We start from the raw sequence: 19,614 nt of genomic DNA, 5'->3' as shown, positions 1-19,614 counted from the left end.
ACTGCAAACACTATGAATGAATTTGGTTTACTCTACTTACTTTTTTATAAGGATTTTTTAAAATTTGATGCAGTAAACAGGTCATTTTTGGATGAAACTGAAACAAATATGCGAGTACTGAAATGTTTTCCTTTTTTTCTTGTTAGAAATACAACTTTACTCTTTTAAGAAAAATAACTGGTAAAATGTAGATAAACATCAAATTGATTATTTTAACCATTTTTAAGTAGAGAGTTCTGGAACATCAAGTACATTCATATAGTTGAACAACTATCACCACCATCCATCTCCAGAACTTTTTCATCTTCTCAAACTGAAACTCCACACCCACTAAGCACTAACTCCCCATTGCCTCACACTCCCAAGCCTTGGAAACCAGCCTTCTATTTTCTGTCTTAATGAATTTGACCACTCTAGGAAACTCCTTTGACTGACATGTTTTTTTTGTGGTTATCATTTTTTTTCTATTTTTTCTATTGTAGTTTCACATTTCTTACAGTCAGTGTTGCTGCAATAGAAGGTGCTTCCACAGTACACAGTACCTGGTATATACCAGCCAGGTATTCAGGTAGATGGTTACCTGCATTTTGTGTAGGTGTGAAATCAGTCTGTTGTTGAGTGGCCCGTATCTGTCTAGCCAATATCCCTTGAGCTGAGAGGGATCCCTCTTGGGTCCGGATCTGGGGAGTACTTTGGGAGGCCTGAGTCTCAATAAACATTGGAGTAAGAACAGTACTTCGGAAACGCCAGTCAGAATCAATAGTATATTCCTGCATGAAAGAGTTTCAAATGAAATAGCTTCTTTAGCAATGCTGAAACATTTTTATTTAAAATCTAAAGGTACTATCAGCACATAAGTAATAAATTCATTTTTCTTTTTGGGAAGCACTTGAGTAAGAACCTTTTCAAATTTAAAAATTTCAACTAAGTAATTATTTACCAATTAGAAAAAGTAATTGGTATTGGGGAATAAAACCATTTTTCTACTCCTTAATATTCCACATTAAACACAAAAACTGATTGTCTACTCAGTGAATAGAAGGAGCAGTGGAAGGGGGAGAAAGTAACATGAGAAAAGAAATTCTAGGTGGAGAATCAAAGAAAAATTATAAGCTGAGCTGAGTGTGGGGAGTAGGGGCAGAAGAAGCAAATGTGAATGTTTCAGAAAGGAATCTGTGAATATTTCAAGCAAAATAAGAAAGCCAGTTTAACAGTATTACTAGATTTCAAGCAAAGTAAGAAAGTCAGTCTAACAGTATTAATAGATGTCTATTAGTCAACTATTAGACTGTTAGTTAACAGAAAAAGGTAAGAATTATTACAAAGACAAGTACATCACCTGAAATTCGCATTCAGACAGAGGATGCTCAAACATAAGGTTTGAATAATCTGGACTCATGCTGGTCATTTCAAGCAGAAAATCTGTTGCTAAACTTAAAAAGTGCATTTCTATCTTAGGAGAATATAGGGAATTTAGTGCCAACAATCGCTCCAAGGTATTTGAAGGTAACCTAGTTTCATGACTCCAGAAATTTCGAATGATTAATCTGAAAAGCAGAGAGAAAAGAAATATGTTAGCAAATGAGAAAAAATGCTTCACACACATTGTCATGTGAAGTAGACATAACTGTTCATTATATAATTTAACACAGAGGAAAAATACATTTAAATTTGTATAAAGAGTATAATCTGAGTTATTAAAACAACATGCATTGAAGGAAGTAAGGTGGGAGTAAGGGAAAATTCCAGAACCTTAGAATATTTAACAAGAAGTGATAAATGAGATTACTTTTATTCTCATATTTATTATCTGGGAAGTTTTAGATGATAAGTACATAATACTAACTTTTTTAAACTAAGAAAACTTAAGAAATTGCATATAGTCCTTCACTGTATTGCTAAAAAATTTACTCCAAATATTAGTGCCATAAAAATATCCAAATCTGGCCTCCCCTGGTGGCGCAGGTGGTTGAGCACCGCGCTGTGAAGCTGTTCACAGCCTCTGCAGCACTGGTTCGATCCCAGCCAGCCAGCAAGGGTCCCACATGGGGTGGCAGACCACTCCTGTCATGCCCACTGCTCCCCTCAGCAGTATATTTAGTCAGTCTACCTGTTCTGCTCCCTGCTCTGTGTCTGGTGAATCCTCTAAAATAATTAAATAAATATTTTTAAAAAATCCAAATCAAAAATTAGTTAAAAATCATATTAGGCTTTATAATTTATAAATGCTTATAAAATCCAAATACAATCTTTAAAAGCTCAATGAATTTAAAATTTCAGAATAATATTCAAAATCATACAAAAAGTTTCTGCCCCTTTTTATACTATTAGTACTTGATAAATCACTCATGTAACTAACTTAGGTAGGCATTTTAGAGAACTATCTACTCCCACATATATACAAATATATATATGTATGTATATATAAAATTCATACTTCCACAGATAATTAACATTAGTTTTTCTTCTATTTCTAAGTTTCAAACAGTTCATTCAACATTAATATGTATAGTGTGATCTCAACTATTTGAGTTGAACGGGAAACATAATCCTCATTACAAATTCATTTTTAATTTTGAAGCTCATTAATTCACTGCACTAACAGAGAGGTATACTGGCACCGCTTTTTCAAGAGTTTTCTATTAAAGCAACTTGTCAGAGAATTAATGTGATTTAAATATATATTTATTAAGCATTATGACTATGGGAGTCAAAAAATATGCTACTATTGCACATAAATGCTAAAATTGCTGAAAATACTCTATGCTAGTCTATAAAGAAATACCCCTAAATTTATTTTAGCCCAGTTTCTTCAGGAGGTACACATACTGAAGCCCCAGGTTTTCATCGATCAATCCTTGAATCAATACTTCTTTGGCCAATTTAAATATTTCCTGGGAGTCATCGTCTGCTTGATTTTCTGGATCTCTGAGAAAAACAACAACATAACAAAACATTAATTATCTCTTCTAACACTTTTGTTCAACCCCAATTAACACTGCCAAGAAAAACAGAAAAAAAAACAAAAACCTGGCCTTTCCCATGTTACTGGAACTTTCAAAATCATGGTAGAACCACCCTCATGCATGTTTCCTAACACTTCCCTTTGGTATCTCTTCGAGCCCATTCCATGGTGGCACACCCCACTCCCATGAAAAGGAGAAAAGAATGGGTGGTGGGAGTAAGGCTGCACAGGGTTCCCTAGGCACTCGAAGAGGACCTACAACAACCCAGGCTCCACAGGGAATGATTTGACAGTTGCCCTAAAGGATAAAAGCCCAGAGAGTTCACTTCCTTAATCTTGTCATACCTTATAGCGATAACTATGAAACAAATTTTATAGCCAAGACTTTTATACTGTTAAATTAACCAGTAATTTCACACTCTGAATATTTCCCACATTTAAAATGAGTTAAAATAAATATATATTTCAATACACAAAAAACAAAATTATTTCAATTGTTAATCACATGTTTTAAAATGTTTTATTATTTATTAAACTCTGTACCAGACTGCTAAAGGCACTGACATTATTCACTAAAAAAAAAAAAAAAATGTCAAATACCAACATAGAGCTCACCGGTAGTTGTCATGGATCCACATAAGGATATTATACATTTGCTCCCTGCACACAGGAGAGGGGTGAGAAATGAATTCTACAATAGGATTCAGGAGTTCACGAAGTTCTACTGGTTTCAATTTTGCCATCATCTTATATATTATATCCAAACATACTTTTTGTCTTTCATCATCTCTATAACAGATTTTAAAAAAAAAAACACAGATTTAATAATTTTTATACGACACTTTCAGGTATGATAAAATTTTTCTTCTTTGAGCAATTCTGTATTCCAAATTAATGTTATAAAAAAGAACAATCTTAAAATTATCATCATGGGCTAGATTATTAAAAACAAATGAGAGGAACCCCACAAAACTTTGGTGGAACTGAGAAAGGGCAAGTTCTGCAGAAGGAGGTGAACTAAAAAAGTGTGTGCAAGCCAGGCCCTGTGCCCCTCTGTGATTTGAAGCCGAGAGGGGAATCCTCCACCTAGATGAACTGCAGGTGCTGGGAAAGCGACCCCAGGCTTCACTGTTACAAGACAGGGAGTTGCAGGACAGGGACCTCAAGATCCCCCTATGGAACTAAGTAAATACCGAGGGCGGGAATTTTCAGGGACAGAACCCATCAACATATCCACAGTGCCACAGCCATAGTGGAGTGTTGCCATAACAGTGCTCACTCAATCTGGCCACCATTTTCCAATATCACAGAAGGAGCACTCCAAAGAGATGCCCGCCAGTACCAGCGGTACAGTGTCCCAAAACATAGAACAAATTACGAAACAAACAACAGGGAGAAGGAAAAATACAAATAACCAAGCAAGCCCTCAGGGGAAGGACACTCAAAAAAAAGATAATCAGCCACCAGAACTCAATAACAATAACATGGAGTAACTCCTCTGTCTGCCAGATAGAGAATTTAAAATCATCATGATTAAAACATAAAGATGAGAAGAAAAGAACAATATGAGAAAAATAATTATGATCTCAAGAATGAAACTGAGACTCTAAAGAAGGAAATGAAAGAAACATAGGAGATTAACGGAGGGAACTAAAGAACTCGGGGAAAGCAATGAAAACAGAATTGATAAAATGGAAGAGTGAATCAGTACTCTCAAAGATACAGAAGAAAAAAAAAAAAGAACCAAGAAAGAAAAGGAAAGAGAAATAAAAAGGAAAAAGAATGAGGAAAACACTTTGAGAGCTATTGGACACCATGAGGAAAGGAAATGTAAGCATTAAATAATCCCAGAAAGTCAGGAGAGAGACCAAGGAACCGAAAAAATATTCAAGGAGGTAATCGAAGAAAACTTCCCAAACATGACAAAAGAGATGAAAATAGACAAAGTGAAAACACCAAATTACCACAATGAAAGGAAAACTACAGCAAGGCACACAATAGTAAAGCTTGCAAGAAGCCAAGACAAGGGAAAAATAATGAAGCTGACAAGGGGAAGAAGGAGGTAACTTCTGAAGGATCAGGCTGATCCTTCACTTCTGTGAAGATACACTATGGGCAAGAAGAGAATAGAGTGACATATTCAACAAACTCAAAGACAATAAATGCCAATCAAGAATACCTTACCCTTCAAAGTTCTCCTTCCTCAATGGGAAATTAAAAAAATAAGGAACTTCTCAGACAAGCAGAATCTATAGAAATTCATTACAGCTAACCTCCACTCCAAAAAAGACTACAATAATTCCTAAAGCTGAAATCAACAGAGGAATGAATAAGAACAGAATGAGGCAAGGAATAAAATCACAAAAAGACAAAATGGAAAACATATCAATATTATCTCTAAATGTAAATGAACTAAACTCATCAAAAAAAGACACAGAGTAGCAGGCTGGATTAAAAAACAATACAACCACTGCTGCCTCCAGGAAGCACACTTAACTACAAATGATAAAAATAGGCTGAAAGTAAAAGGATGGAAAACAATCCTACAAGCAAATGGACCAAAACAGAAGGCAGGAACAGGTATACCTATATCAGATGAAATAGACTTCAAACTAAAAATGGTAAAAAGAGACTTAGTCAGTCACTACATTATCATTAAGGGGAAAGCGATCAAGAAGACATAATTCAGCCCATGACACTAACAAGGTACAATTTATGGCATATTTTCTTCAGGAAGTTCTGGGGAAAGTGGGTAGCTGCCCAAAATGCCGCTCTTTACCTGAACACACCCTTTTTTATGATAACAGCCTCCACTAAAGAAACCCATCTCAACCCACCAGAGGTTTTGAGAGGTTTTTAGTGACCATGTGCTCACAAAAATGTTTGTAGTAGGACCTCCCTGGTGGCACAAGGGGTTAAGTCTCAGCACCATCAAGCTATTGGCAGCCACTGCAGCACAAATTTGATCCCCTGCCAAAGAGCTGACCCACATGTCTCAGCAGACCTCTCCCGTCTTGCCCGCTGCTCCCCTCAGCAGTGTATTTCAGTAGATCTGCCCTTTCTGTGCCCCACTCTGTCTTTGTTGAATCCTCTCATCTCCCACTGCATGCCAGACCCCCCTGGTAGCTGTATCTAAAACACATTACTTCTCTGATTTGCTTGCCTCTGGCCAAATGCTGAGTGAAGAGCAAAACTAGTAGTAAGAAAAAAAAAAAAAAAGAAGACATAATACTCATGAACATATACTCATCAAATGAAGGAGCACCAAAATATATCAGACAAATTTTATCATCTCTGAAAACAGATATTAGAGAAAATACATATATAGTAGGACACTTCAACACACCTCTCTCCCCAGTGGATATATAAATAAGACAAAAAATAAGAACATTAGAGCTCTAAACAAGGACCTAGACCTCATGGGCTTAACAGACATCAATAGGAGACTGCACCCAGAAAGATAAGAGTACACATTTTTCTCAAGTGCACACAGATCATTCTTCAGTATTGATCACATACTGAGACATATGACAAACATCAACAGATACACTAAGATCAAAAACTTACCAAGATACTTACCAAGTATCTTCTCTGACCACAAAGGCATCAAACTAGAAATATACCATGAAAAGAAAGCAAGAAACCCTCCTACCTCATGGAGATTGAAAATACACTACTGGACAACCAATGGATCAATGAGATCAAAGAAGAAATTAAAAAATACCTGGAGATGAATGATAATGAGGACAAAACTATACAGAACAATGGGGCACAGCAAAAGCAGTTATAAGAGGAAAATATATAGCAATACAGGCTCACATCAAGAAACAAGAAAGAACTCAAAAAACAACCTAATCCCCCACTTTAAAGAACTGGGAAAAGAACAACCAAAAAACCCAAAAGCCCGCAGAAGAAAGGAAATAGTAAAAATAAAAGCAGAAATAAATGAAACCAAAGTTAAGGAAACAATCCAAAAGATCAATGAAACCAAAAGTGCGTTCTTCAAAAAAAAAATAAACAATATAGACAAACCTATAGCCACGCTCACAAAAAAAAAAAAAAAAACCACAAAATGGGAGACAACACAAATAAATAGGATCATAAATGAAAGAGAAGAAATTACAACCAAAACAGCAGAAATCAAATGAATAATCAGAGATTACTGTGAAGTTATATGCAAATAAGTTCAACATTCGAGAGAAGATGGACAAATTCCTACAACTTTACAATCATCCAAAGCTAGATAAAGAAGAAATAGAACACCTAAACAGACCAATTACAAGCAGTGAAATTGAAATGGTAATCAAAACCCTCTCCAAAAACAAAAGCCCAGGACAAGATGGCTTTACAAACATTTAAAAACAAACAAGTCCTCTCCTACACAAACTCTTTCAAAAAATTGAAAAGGAAAGGATACTGCCAATATACATTTTATGAAGCCAATATCACACTAATACCAATACCAATGAAAGACAACACAAAAAAAAGAAAACTACTGATGCGAAAATCCTCAATAAAATCCTAGCCAACAGAATCAAACAATGAATCAAAAAGATAATTCACCACAACCAACAGCATTTATTCCAGGGACACATGGATGGCTCAACATCTGAAAATCAATTAATGTAATCCAACACATTAACAAAAAGAAAAATAAAAACCACGTGATCATATCAATTGATGCTGAGAAAGCATCTGATAAAGTTTAACATTCATTTATGAAAAAGGCCCTTGAAATTCTCAGGATAGAAGGAACATATGATAAGGCCATATATGACAAGCCCATCACCAGTATCATTCTCTGGTGAAAAGCTGAAAGCCTTTCCCTTAATATCTGGAACAAGACAAGGATGTCCACAACAGCTTTTCAATATAATACTGGAAATCTGAGCCAGAGCAATAAGACAGAGAAAGACATACAAAGGATCCAAATAGGGAAAGAAAAAGCAGATGATTTTTGCAGATGATTTAATATACATGGAGAACACCAAAAACTCCACAAAAACTCTAATCACAACAATTAATCAGTTCAGTAAAGTAGTAGGATACAAAATCAACACACAAAAATCAGAAGCCTTCCTATATGCAAACAATCCGAATAAGAATAAATTAAAAAAAAATCCCTTTTATAATTGAAACAAAAAAATCAAATACTTGGGAATAAACCAAACAAAAAACGTGAAGGTTCTAAACAAAGAAAACTATAAAACATTGTTAAAAGAAATAGAAGACACAAATAAATGGAAAGAGATCCCCTGCTCATGGATTAGAAGAATTAACACTATCAAAATGGCCATCCTATCAAAAGTAATTTATAGATTTAATGCTATTCCAATAAAAATTTCAATGACACTCTTCAAAGAAATAGAAATAGAATAATATTGATGAATTTCATGTGGAGACACAAAAATAACCTCAACTAGCGAAACCATCACAATCCCAGACTTCACAATCCTGGACTTCAAACTATTCTACACAATCCCCAACTTGAAACTATACTACAAAGCCATAATAATTAAAACTGCATGGTACTGGGACAAAAACAAATGGACAATGGAACAACTAGAAAACCAAGAAATAAACCCACAGATTTTATGTTTAAAATCTTTGACAAAGAAGCACAAATATGGAATGGAACAAAGTTTGTTGAATAAATCGTGCTTGGAAAACTGGTCTGCTACCTGCAAAGGCATGAAGCTAGACTACTACCTCTCACCATGCACAAAAAGCAACTCAAAATGGATCAAAGAATTAGACATAAGACCTGAAACCATAAAATACATAGAAGAAAATATAGGCAAAACACTACATGACATACATCTTAGTAACATCTTTTAAGACATATCACCAAAGCAAAGATAGCGAAGGAAAAGATGAACGGTTGGGACTACATCAAATTACAGAGTTTCTGTACAACAAAAAAGAGACATTAATCAAAACAAAGAGACATCCTACTGATTGTGAGACAATTTTTGCCCTCCATACAACTGATAAGGGACTGAACACAAAGATCTACAAAGAATTCACATGACTCAACAAAAACAAAGTAAACGATCTATTCAAAAAATAGGCAGAACTTAAAAGACACTTCTCCAAAGAGAAAATGCAAATGGCCAACAGGTAAAAGAAATGAGATACCACCTTACACCAGTAAAAATGACATATCAAAAAAACAAGCAACAACAAATGTTGGCGAGGATGTGGTGAAAAAGGAACTCTCCTACATTGCTGGTGGGAGTGCAAACTGGTCCAACCACTATGGAAAGCTGTCTGGAGGTTCCTCAGTCTACTGAAAATGGAGCTTCCAGATGACCCAGCAGGTCTACTACCAAGGGTCGACCCAAAGGACACAAAAACATTGATTTAAAAGAATACCTGCACCCCTGTATTTATTGCAGCACTATTTATAATAGGTAAAATCTGGAATCAACCTAAATGCCCAAAAGTAGATGACTAGATCAAAAAGATGTGGTATATATACACAATAGAATACGATTCAGCAATCAATAAAGATAGACTAATGACATTCACAGCAACATGGATGGAGCTGGGAGGGATTATGCTCAGTGAAATAAGTCAGAAGGAAAAAGAAAAATACCAGATCATTTCAGTCAGAGGAAGAATATAGGGGATCAAGGAAAAAAAATAATAAAAAAAACCCACAACAAAACAAAACAAAAATAAACAGACAACTATAAATCACAGACATTGTGCAGATGAGGGGGAGAGAAAGGGATCAAAACGAGGGCGGGGAGAGCACAAGAGCACCTGTGATGGTGCATAGGTGAATTGGTGGTGGAAATTCTATGGGGGCTGAGAAAAGAAAGCAAACATTGTAAGAAAAAAGAATTGAGAAATAAATTTAAAAAAAAAAATCAATTCAATGTGGTATCCTGAATTGGATCCTGGAATAGAAATATATATCCTATAAATTTAAGTTAATTAAGAGTAATGTGGTGGGCCTCCATGGTGGTGCAAGGGGTTAAGACGCAACCTATGAAGCTGTTTGCAGCCTCTGCAGCAGTTCGATCCCCGGCCGTCCAGGGAGTGACCTACATGGCATGGCAGACCTCTCCTGACTCGCCCACTGCTCCTCTCAGCAGTGTATTTCAGTCAGTCTGCCTGTTCTGTTCCCCACTCTGTTTCTGGTGAATCCTCTCACCCCCCACACAACTGGCCTGTACCGTAGCTCTTGTATGCATAAAATAAATCTTGAAAAAAAAAAAAATAATGTGCTAATGTTAATTTCTTAGTTTTGACAAACTCACCAGGATGTTTAAAATGATAAAATTGAGTGAGAGTTATGGGGGAATGCTGTGTACTATCTTCTAAATTTTCTGTAAATATAAAACTATTTTAAATAAATATTTTATTTGAAAAAACCTGACAATGTCAAACAAAATAAGCTAAATATAAGCAATTAGATTCTTGTCAGGCTACCTGGCATGTCATATACTAGGGTGTCAAATGAGGTGCATAATTATCTTGTGTACATTTGCCTCCTTAAATCACCCAGTTTCACGCCCTACGCAACAGACACTCAGCACATGTTTACCAAGGATTATTAGAAAACAAAGACATATATTCTTTGTTACTGGGATTCATCATACACATTCATCAGTAACTGATTACTACATAAATATATATATAATAGGACAAGACTGGAAAATAATTCAGAGAAATGAAACAATAAGTAAGCAACAGCATTCGCTTTTAATATTTACTTTAATGGTATACTGCTATCCTGAAAATAAATGAACAATTTTAAATAACAAATAATGGAAGCCTCTTCCCTGGAAAAACAGGTACAGATTTCAAAACCATGCCTTTTAAATCTGAAAAGAGCCTTAGATACTCCCTGAGATATGGCCTCCTCAAGGTGTCAAGCTAGAGGAACAGGAAGGCAAAGCCCACTACTGTCCTTCTCAGATTCAAACACCACAAATATGTGTTTCGTGAAAACCTGCAAATTCTTTATGAGTTGAAAGAGGTAACTAACTAACCAATGCACATTTAATGAGCCAGCTTCATCCATGAAGATGGGGCTGGGTCCCACTCACCTGTGTTTCATGACTTGGATGAAATCCTTGCTCTTTAGCTGTAGGTACAGATCTGTTGTTTCCTCTGCACGGCATAGCACCACCTCCAGGCAAAGAGTCTTCATCACGCCATGAAATTTTGGCAGCAGGAAGAACACAGTGTTCATAAACCTAATCAGTGAACAGTCAGCAAGTTCAGAGGATGGTCACAGACCCTGTTCTGCCACGGGACATTTACCACAACATCCTACCTGTCAGCAAGAGGAGGGAAGTTCTTCACAGCTTTATTCAAACATACTATGAATTTGTCCTCCATTGTATTCTGATGTTGCTTCAACTGTTTTACAACCATTTCACTTACTGACTCCTGCAGTATCTGGAAAATTAAGTTTATCTTCAAATACATAAGGTACTAAAAAATAGCAAAGTGAATCTGAGGAAGGTCGTTAGTGTTATCATCTACAACAATATTTGCAAGGTGAAGTGCAAGAATGTCCATGGGGCAATAATGACTGTCACACCTTTCAGAGGCTCTGGTGATTTCTGGGAAGCCAGGCACTGACAGGTGTACTGTCAGAGTAATAAAGAGGAGAGCTTCCTTCTAACACTCAAACACAGACAACAAGTTAACTGAGAAACTGAACTAAAATTAGTAAATGCTGTTCTAGAAACGTTTTATGTTTAATGTTCAGACATCTATCTCTGAGCAAAATATTCACACAAACCTGAATTTTCAAGCAACTCTATCTGAGCAGCTGCCTGTCACTGTCTATCTCCCTATTTCCTATTTTCTCTTCATTATTTAATCCTACTTACTAAGATAGATCCTTTGTGCATTTTCTGTCTCCCCTCAAAAATGCCCACTCCCTGGGTTTGGTCTGTCCTGTTATTTACTACATCCCCAAAGCCTAGGATCAACCAGTAAGTATTCAACAAAGATACACAACAATAGGAACCCAGCAATAAGATACCAGAAAACAAGTACTGGGATTGGAAATTGAGACTTAATAGTTTAACTTAGCCTTAAACACAGCAGGTATTTATGAGAATAATTTATTCCATAAGGAAACCCTGAAACCAAGTTCAGGGAATAAAAGTTGATTAAATACTCAAATCCTGACTTTTACAATAAAAAGTAAGTTACCAATCTTTAAATGTTTACCAAATTTCTAAGTGTTTTTAAAAATGTCTTCTTTTAAAAAAATGAGCACTGAATATGGTAACTGGAAATTGAGTTGAAGTATTAATTAATGCTCACTTGGCACTTGGGTTTCTTTCTTTCTTTCTTTCTTTTTTTTTTCTTTTGTGAGACCCTTGCCAGCGGCCGGGGACCGGCGCTGCAGAGGCTGCAGGCAGCCTTGCATCCCAGCGCTCAACCTGCTGCGCCACCAGGGGAGGCCCTCACTTGGGTTTCTTAAAGTACCTAGGATTTATTGAGTGCCATGATAAATCAAAATTTAAAAAGACGCAAATATTTAAAACTACACAAGACACTCACATGTTCTCTCTCAGTAACATATCGAAGAATGAGTCCTAGAACTTCTGCTGCTGCTGCATAAACCTCTTTATATTTCACCAAGGACATATTATTGACCAAAGCTTGAAAGTATCTATAACAAATAGAAAATAAATATGTATAAAATAATCCATTCTGTTATTTGACATAAAAGTATAATTTTATTTCTTAAGTCATATTAATAGCACAAACTGAGAAAACATGAAGCCTAAATCATGATTTGAATGATCTGTGAGACTGCCATATATGAATCATGTATTTAAGGCTATTAAGGCATTTAACATGACCAGGAAGGCACATGAAAATTCATGGGTCAAATCAGTGTAAAAAAATAATAACAATACAAAACACAACAAAGCACAAACAGACAATTAGGAATCAGAGACAAACTGCGGGGGAGGAAGAGGGAGAAGGATCAGAGAGAGGGAGGGAGGAGCACAGGGGACTGAGGTGATGTTGCAGGGGTGCATTGGTGAAAGATATTCTATGGGGACTACACCTGAGGGGGTGGGGAGAAGCAAATATTGTTTAAAAATGAACAATGATGTAAAAAATAAAAAAATTTAAAAAACAAAGAAAGTTCATGGGTCAATCACACAGGAAATGCTATAGCCAAAGCAAAACAGCTGGATACCATAAAAATTAAAATGGGGGAGGGGGAAACAAACTATTATCCAAGATTATGATTTACCCTGACTTCCATTTAAAGTCACCTTCTGGGAGAGGACAGTAAATGAGTCAGAGTGGGCATGACCACAAAAAAAGGTACCTTTTAACCTCCAGCCCACAGGAACTCAGTGAGGTTGTCACCAAGGAAATCAAAGTTTGAACAAGTAACTTAACTAGAAGTAAACTATTTTCCATTGAATCTGTGTTAATCCATATGTTGTCTATGATCCCAAAAGCTGGTTTAACTCACTGGGGACAAGGAGGTTGGGGGTAAGGGTTGGGCCTAACAGGAAAAACAATTAAACAGAAAGAGATGAGATACTTCCAGAGACATGAGAAAAGTCAGACGGGTCATGATGAAATGTATAAAGTGACCATGATATGAACACTGACTTTTCAAAAACCTATGTAATAGCACCATGTGTGGTAATACAAAAGTATCTTATTAAAGTTGCATCCCTTCATATGTGAGCCATCCTACTTCACTTGTGAGCCAGGGGAGGTTTTGGAGAGCAGTGCCATGCAGCTATGGCAAAAAGCACAGGGCAGCACAAAATTTGGGCGGGCATCCTGAAGTTGGTCGAAGATCCTACAATGAATGGTCTCAAGGAGCTCATGTTGCTCAAGGGGTAAATACTAAAATGTCAGTTTAGAAAATGAGAAAATACCTAACATTTCTTATTTGCCAAAATATACATTAAAAAATCACAGTAATTTTTAAATACTAACTATCCTCATTCATACCATTAACCTCTAACCTATTTCTTTTCCCAATGACCTCTAAACTCAACTATATATATGTATACATAGAGTTATAGATATATATATTAATATACATAGGTAGAAAAATGTCAACATTGGTGTTAGTTCATAACTTTTAAAAAATTAAACTATATTCCAGTTTATTGATTCAATTCAGGTATACTTTAACCTAAAAAAAAAAAATCGGAAAAAATACTTACTTTATACTCTCTATGCCACATTTTGAATCATAAGGAGGCAAGTTATTGGCCATTATAATTCCTAATAATTGTATTCCTACAGAGTTGTCTTTAGAATTAGAATCATTACTGGAAAACTTTTCAAATATTAGCCTGAAACATAACCAAAAAGAAAAAGTACAGACTGTCATATAAGAAGCAGAAAGACAAATACAGAATTTTCTATGACTAATTTTCAGGGAAGAAATACTTTTTCTTCTCCATGTAACACCCTTCTTGATAATACCCTCTTTGTTCACATCCAGGTTATTAGAGCTTTGAAACATGAGCAGCTCTGTACTTCTTATAATCTAATTATTGGCCCCAATTCCCCCTTAGTTGAAAGTTTTAGCTTGCCTTAGTTTATGCTAAAAGGAACCAAGGAAAACCCCTATAGTCCACCCCTTGACTGGGACAGTGAAGAGCAGTGTACACCATAATCCCACTTGGGAGAAATGCAGAGGGGAGCTGAGAGATGGTGTGGGGCCACCTGGAGGTGATCTCAGCTCTTGGAGGTTGTGATTTTTTTAGTAGCAATACTATACCCTTATTAATGGATTCGACTTCAAATTATATTCCTTCTATCATCTCAAGTAATAAAATTTCATATAATCACCATTTACAACAAGCGGCTTTGTAAAAATTCTTTAGCAAATTGCAATATTTAGTAAAACGGTACCTGTAAGGAACAGATAAACAATCCTTCCAGCATTCAACAAGGGTTTTTATAATTTCAAGGTTGTGTTTAAACACGGCTCTTTTTTGATGAAAAACATGTTTCATTAAGAAATGAAGCAATCGATTTGCTAATACTTCATCTTTAGGGACTCCCTAAAAAGGTACAGAAATTCTGTGTTAATATGTAGCACTGCAGGGCTTTCCTGGTGGCGCAGGGGGTTATAACGCAACCTATGAAGCAATTGGCAAACACTGCAGCACAAGTTCGATCCCCAGCCAGGGAGAAACCCACATGGCGCAGCAGATCTTTCCTGGCTCGCCCGCTACTCCCCTCAACAGTGCACTACCGTCAATCTGCCTGTTCTGTTCCCTGCTGTCTCTGGTGAATCACTTCTCCCTCCACATCTCTGGCTTGTTCCCCGGCTCTTGTGTGCATAAATAAATAAATCTTTAAAAAAAAATGTAGCACAGCATTCTGAAAAAGCATTTTGTAATCCACAAGTCTATTTATAAATGAAATCAGGCATTCTACTGAAGAGTCTGGCTCCTGGTTAAAAATCTACATGTGATTTTTCAGGCATGGTTATTTTTCAGGTGATTTCCCCAATCTAACTCAGCATTCAGAGCTTTCAACTCCCACTCAGACCCCTTTGCACACCTCATGTTAGAGTCTTTAATTTGGGGCACCCTCAGGGCCTCCCAGATGGCACAAGGATTAAGCATCTGCACTATGAAGCAATCTGCAGCTACTGCAGCACAAGTTCCATCCTCAGCCAGGGAGGTGACCCACAGGGTGCAGCAGACCTCTCCTGTCTCACCCACTGCTCCCCTCAGCAGTGTATTTCAGAGAATCTGCCTGTTCTGCTTCCCACTCTGCACCTCTGGCCTGTATCCCAGTTCTTGTATGCTTAAATAAATCTTTAAAAAAAAAATGGGGGGCCTCCCCTGGTGGCGCAGCGGTTGAGCGCTGGGCTACGAAGCTGCAGCACCGGATCGATCCCCGGCCACCAGTGAGGGTCCCACAGGTGTGCAGACCTCTCCTGCTGCGCCCGCTGCTCCCCTCCAGCAGTGTATTTCGTCAGTCTGCCTGTTCTGTTCCCCGCTCTGGCTCTGGTGAATTTTCTCACCCTCTTCCTTCTGACTGTACCCAGTGCTTGTATAAATAAATAAATCTTTAAAAAAAAATTGGAGGTACCCTCACCAGTGAGATTGGACCTCCATACCTATACAACCAGAGTCAGTTGATTCTAGTACAGAACATGTTTCATGGGGGAAAGTGGAATAGTGGGATCCTATCTTCCTCTGGTTCTCTGGTTTTTCCCTTCTTTCTAATACTATTGGATGAGGAATGAAAGGCTTCTCTGGGACTTTCACTTTGGCTCACTAATGCTTTAATCAGCTACTCCCACACCTAGCAGGATAGCTCCCCAGGTCAGCTGAGCTCCCACATTTATATCAATCTTTTCCACCAGTTCCTAAGTAGACCCAAACACTGTCAGTTTTTTCATGCTATTCAGAAAACAACAAATTATTTCATCACATTAAAGCTAAAACATCTGAATTTGATGTACTGTGAAATGAAACAGGCACATCGAGACAAAACGTGTAAAAATTACATGTACATATATCATTTTTACAAAGTATTGTTCCCAGAATATCCTTACATGAAAACTGTTGTACATTATTAATGTAAATGTTTTAAAAGAAATGAGCAAAGTTTTAATACACATGGACCTATGCTATTGGATGCCACAAACTTGCTTCAGTGTAAAGTGTAAATGTTGCTCATCTAACAGTCACTTTTTTAGCAATTTCTACCATTATGGATCATAGTCAATACTATGGAAGTAGATTAGCTTCAAAACAAATGTCAAAAAAGACCAGGTACTTTAGTGATAGCAGAAGTTTTCAGAACTTCAAATTCAGGGTCTACTGACATTTATTTTTATTTTGCACATAATGTTAATAAGCCAGTGATTTAGTTCCCAAGCTCCTAGAAATTAAAAGCAACAAATAAAACAAAACCCGGTAGCTTAAAAATAAAAACAAGGTGAGAGGAATTAAAACATTCAAAAGAAAAGGGAACTAAAGCAGTATGAGGCCCACAGAAGTATACCAATTGACACTAAAAAAGTGATGATTCTAAGCTATTAAGAGAAACTCAGAAAAGAACACAAAAGTTGTATTCAGGGCCTCCCTGGTGGCACAGTGTTTGAGCACTGGGCTGCGCAGCCTCGCAGCCTGGATTCAATCACAGGCCCCTGGCGAGGGTCCCACATGGCGCGCAGACCTCTCCTGCCATGCCCACTGCTCCCCTCAGCAGTGTAAAAAAAAAAGTTGTATTCATTCTTACTATAGGAGTAGCTAAACTTGTCCATGAAAGAATAGTAACCACTATTTCAACCACCATATAGTGAATTCCTTCACCGCCATTGTTTTCAGAAACCACTAGCTGCAGCAAGGGACTAAGCCAGTACTTCGCATATGGGCGAAAAACCTGGAATTTAAAAGACAAATAACAAAGAATTGTTTAGAATAATCAACATACAAAGTCAGAAACACATTTACATAAAAGTTAACTTTTACAACTCAGCCTAAATCTGAAACAAATGTAAATTCCAACAATTCCTGCTTAATCAGATCAGATTATCTTGAAGTCTCCCTTCATGGTTCAAAAAGCCACTATTCAATAAAAATGGATTTATTACTGATCCTTACCTTTCTAACTATACTTAAAGAAATCAAAACTATTCTATTATCAAACTGTACTATTTGAATAATATGCAGATTTAGAGGTTCTACTCTTATTTTATGCAAATGCACAGAATAAATGAAAAATGAGAATATAAAAAATCAAAAAGATTTATGTGGCTAACTTTCATTCCCTTCTATTCTGAAAGTCATTCTGTTATTGGGCCTCCCTGGTGGCGCAAAGGGTTAAGATGCAACCTGTGAAACTATCCACAGCCACTGCAATACAAGTTCCATCCCTGGCCAGGGAGGTGACCCACATGGCACAGCAGACCTCTCCTGACTTGCCCGCTGCTCCCCTCAGCAATGTATTTCTGTCAATCTGCCTGTTCTATTCCTTACTCTGTCTCTGGTGAATCCTTTCACTCCCCCCACACCTCTGGCCTGTACTCCAGACCTTGTATGCATAAATAAATAAATCAATAAAAAAATTAAAAAATAATAAAAAAAGAAAGTCATTCTGTTATAAACTTCTACGTCCAGGATCTCTGAAATTTAAATAAAATGTATAATGTACTATATTACATTTAATTTATTTTACAAATTGCAATGCAAAAAGACAGACTAAAATGTAGTTCAAGCTATTTACCATCTTAATCTTAGCCAAATTCTCTCTCCTTTTTTTTAAGATTTATTTATATATACAAGAACTGGGGTACAGGCCAGAGGTGGGGGGTGGTGAGAGGACTCACTAGAGACAGAGTGGGGAACAGAACAGTCAGACTGACTGAAATATACTGCTGAGGGGAACAGCGGGCGAGATAGGAGAGGTCTGCTGCACCATGTGGGTAGCTCTGTGGCAGGCCAGGGAGCGAACTTATGCTGCAGTGGCTGCGGATAGCTTCATAGGTTGCATCTTAACCCCTTGCGCCAGCAGGGAGGCCCCCAAATTCTCTTTTATAAAATCACCTTTTTTAATCAAATATATTCTTGGGAATGATCATCTACTCTCACAGCTTAAATTTGTATGGTTTCAGATTTTTTTGATCATGTGAAAAAAGCTGAATACTCTCCATGTATGTTTATAAGCTTATTTATAAATTATAAATATATTTTCTTCTTATTAAAATATAATAGATAAATTTAAAGATTGAAGTTTTAAAAATACAGGTAAATATAATTTCTAATCTTTTCTTCCATGAGACAGTGAATTATCTCAAACATCTTTTGGAAACCACTGCCTTGAACATCCCCAAACTCCAGGGACATCTCCATCAGGTCTTCGGGGCACCTCACATTCACAGCTGGCCTGGCCCAAGAGTCCATAAGTGAATACAATTCAGCATGTCTCCTTGTCAACTTGCATACCCATACCCAGCCTACCACCAAATCAACTCCCCAGAAAACAAGACAGCTGCTCCTTTTTCAGTAGTTACCAACACTTAGAGGAATATGAGCTAGAAATCACATGGTGTCTCAAGTGTTATAGGTTGAACTGTATCACCCCAGACGATGCTGAAGTCCTAACTCCAGTACCTGTGGCTGAGGCCTCATTTAGAACTGGGGTCTTTTAAAGATTATCACATTAAGGATGGTCATTAGGATATGCTCTAATTCAATGACAGTATCGTTATTTAAAGAGACAGTTTGTACATATGAAGACAGTGAAAGGAAAGACAATGTGAAGACTCAAGGAGAATACCACCTATATTTCAAAAAATATCAGAGACCACAAGAAGGTGAGAGGCCTGGAACAGATTCTCCTTCAGAGCCTCCAGAATGGGCCAACCCTATCAAAAACTTGATCTTGGACTTACAGCTATAGAACCAAGAGACAGTAAGTTTTTATTGTTTAAGTCTTCCAGTTTGTTTTGAAGGCCCCAGGAGCTGAAAATCAAGTATGACTCTGAGGAACACTTGACTTGAGTCCTATGTTAGCCCTTCTAACCATCTCCAAACCTTAAACTCCCATTTACAGGGCAGATTAGGAGGACTTTACACAGGGCAATAAGCATCATGTCATTCCTCCCCACTATCAGCAAACGAGCTGGGCCCTTCGTATGGAACCCAATGGTG

General features: G+C 37.0%; 1 protein-coding gene across 1 annotated transcript in view; it reads right to left on the bottom strand.

Moving 5' to 3' along the window:
* The window catches only part of PRKDC (protein kinase, DNA-activated, catalytic subunit), a 250,915-nt gene that overhangs the window by 86,776 nt on the left and 144,525 nt on the right, over window positions 1-19,614 (bottom strand). The window contains exons 49-58 of the mRNA XM_037506810.2: window positions 17,201-17,344; window positions 14,849-15,000; window positions 14,152-14,283; window positions 12,503-12,614; window positions 11,256-11,380; window positions 11,026-11,175; window positions 3,581-3,754; window positions 2,830-2,928; window positions 1,340-1,547; window positions 581-770 (exon numbers count right to left, since the gene is read on the bottom strand). Coding sequence (XP_037362707.1) covers window positions 581-770; window positions 1,340-1,547; window positions 2,830-2,928; window positions 3,581-3,754; window positions 11,026-11,175; window positions 11,256-11,380; window positions 12,503-12,614; window positions 14,152-14,283; window positions 14,849-15,000; window positions 17,201-17,344 — 1,486 coding nt within the window. The remainder of the gene's footprint in view (window positions 1-580; window positions 771-1,339; window positions 1,548-2,829; window positions 2,929-3,580; window positions 3,755-11,025; window positions 11,176-11,255; window positions 11,381-12,502; window positions 12,615-14,151; window positions 14,284-14,848; window positions 15,001-17,200; window positions 17,345-19,614) is intronic.

The sequence above is a fragment of the Talpa occidentalis genome, unplaced genomic scaffold, assembly GCF_014898055.3.
Source record: "Talpa occidentalis isolate TD23 unplaced genomic scaffold, MPIMG_talOcc4v2.1, whole genome shotgun sequence".
Classification (NCBI taxonomy): domain Eukaryota; kingdom Metazoa; phylum Chordata; class Mammalia; order Eulipotyphla; family Talpidae; genus Talpa; species Talpa occidentalis.
This window is presented reverse-complemented; position numbering and strand designations above follow the sequence as displayed.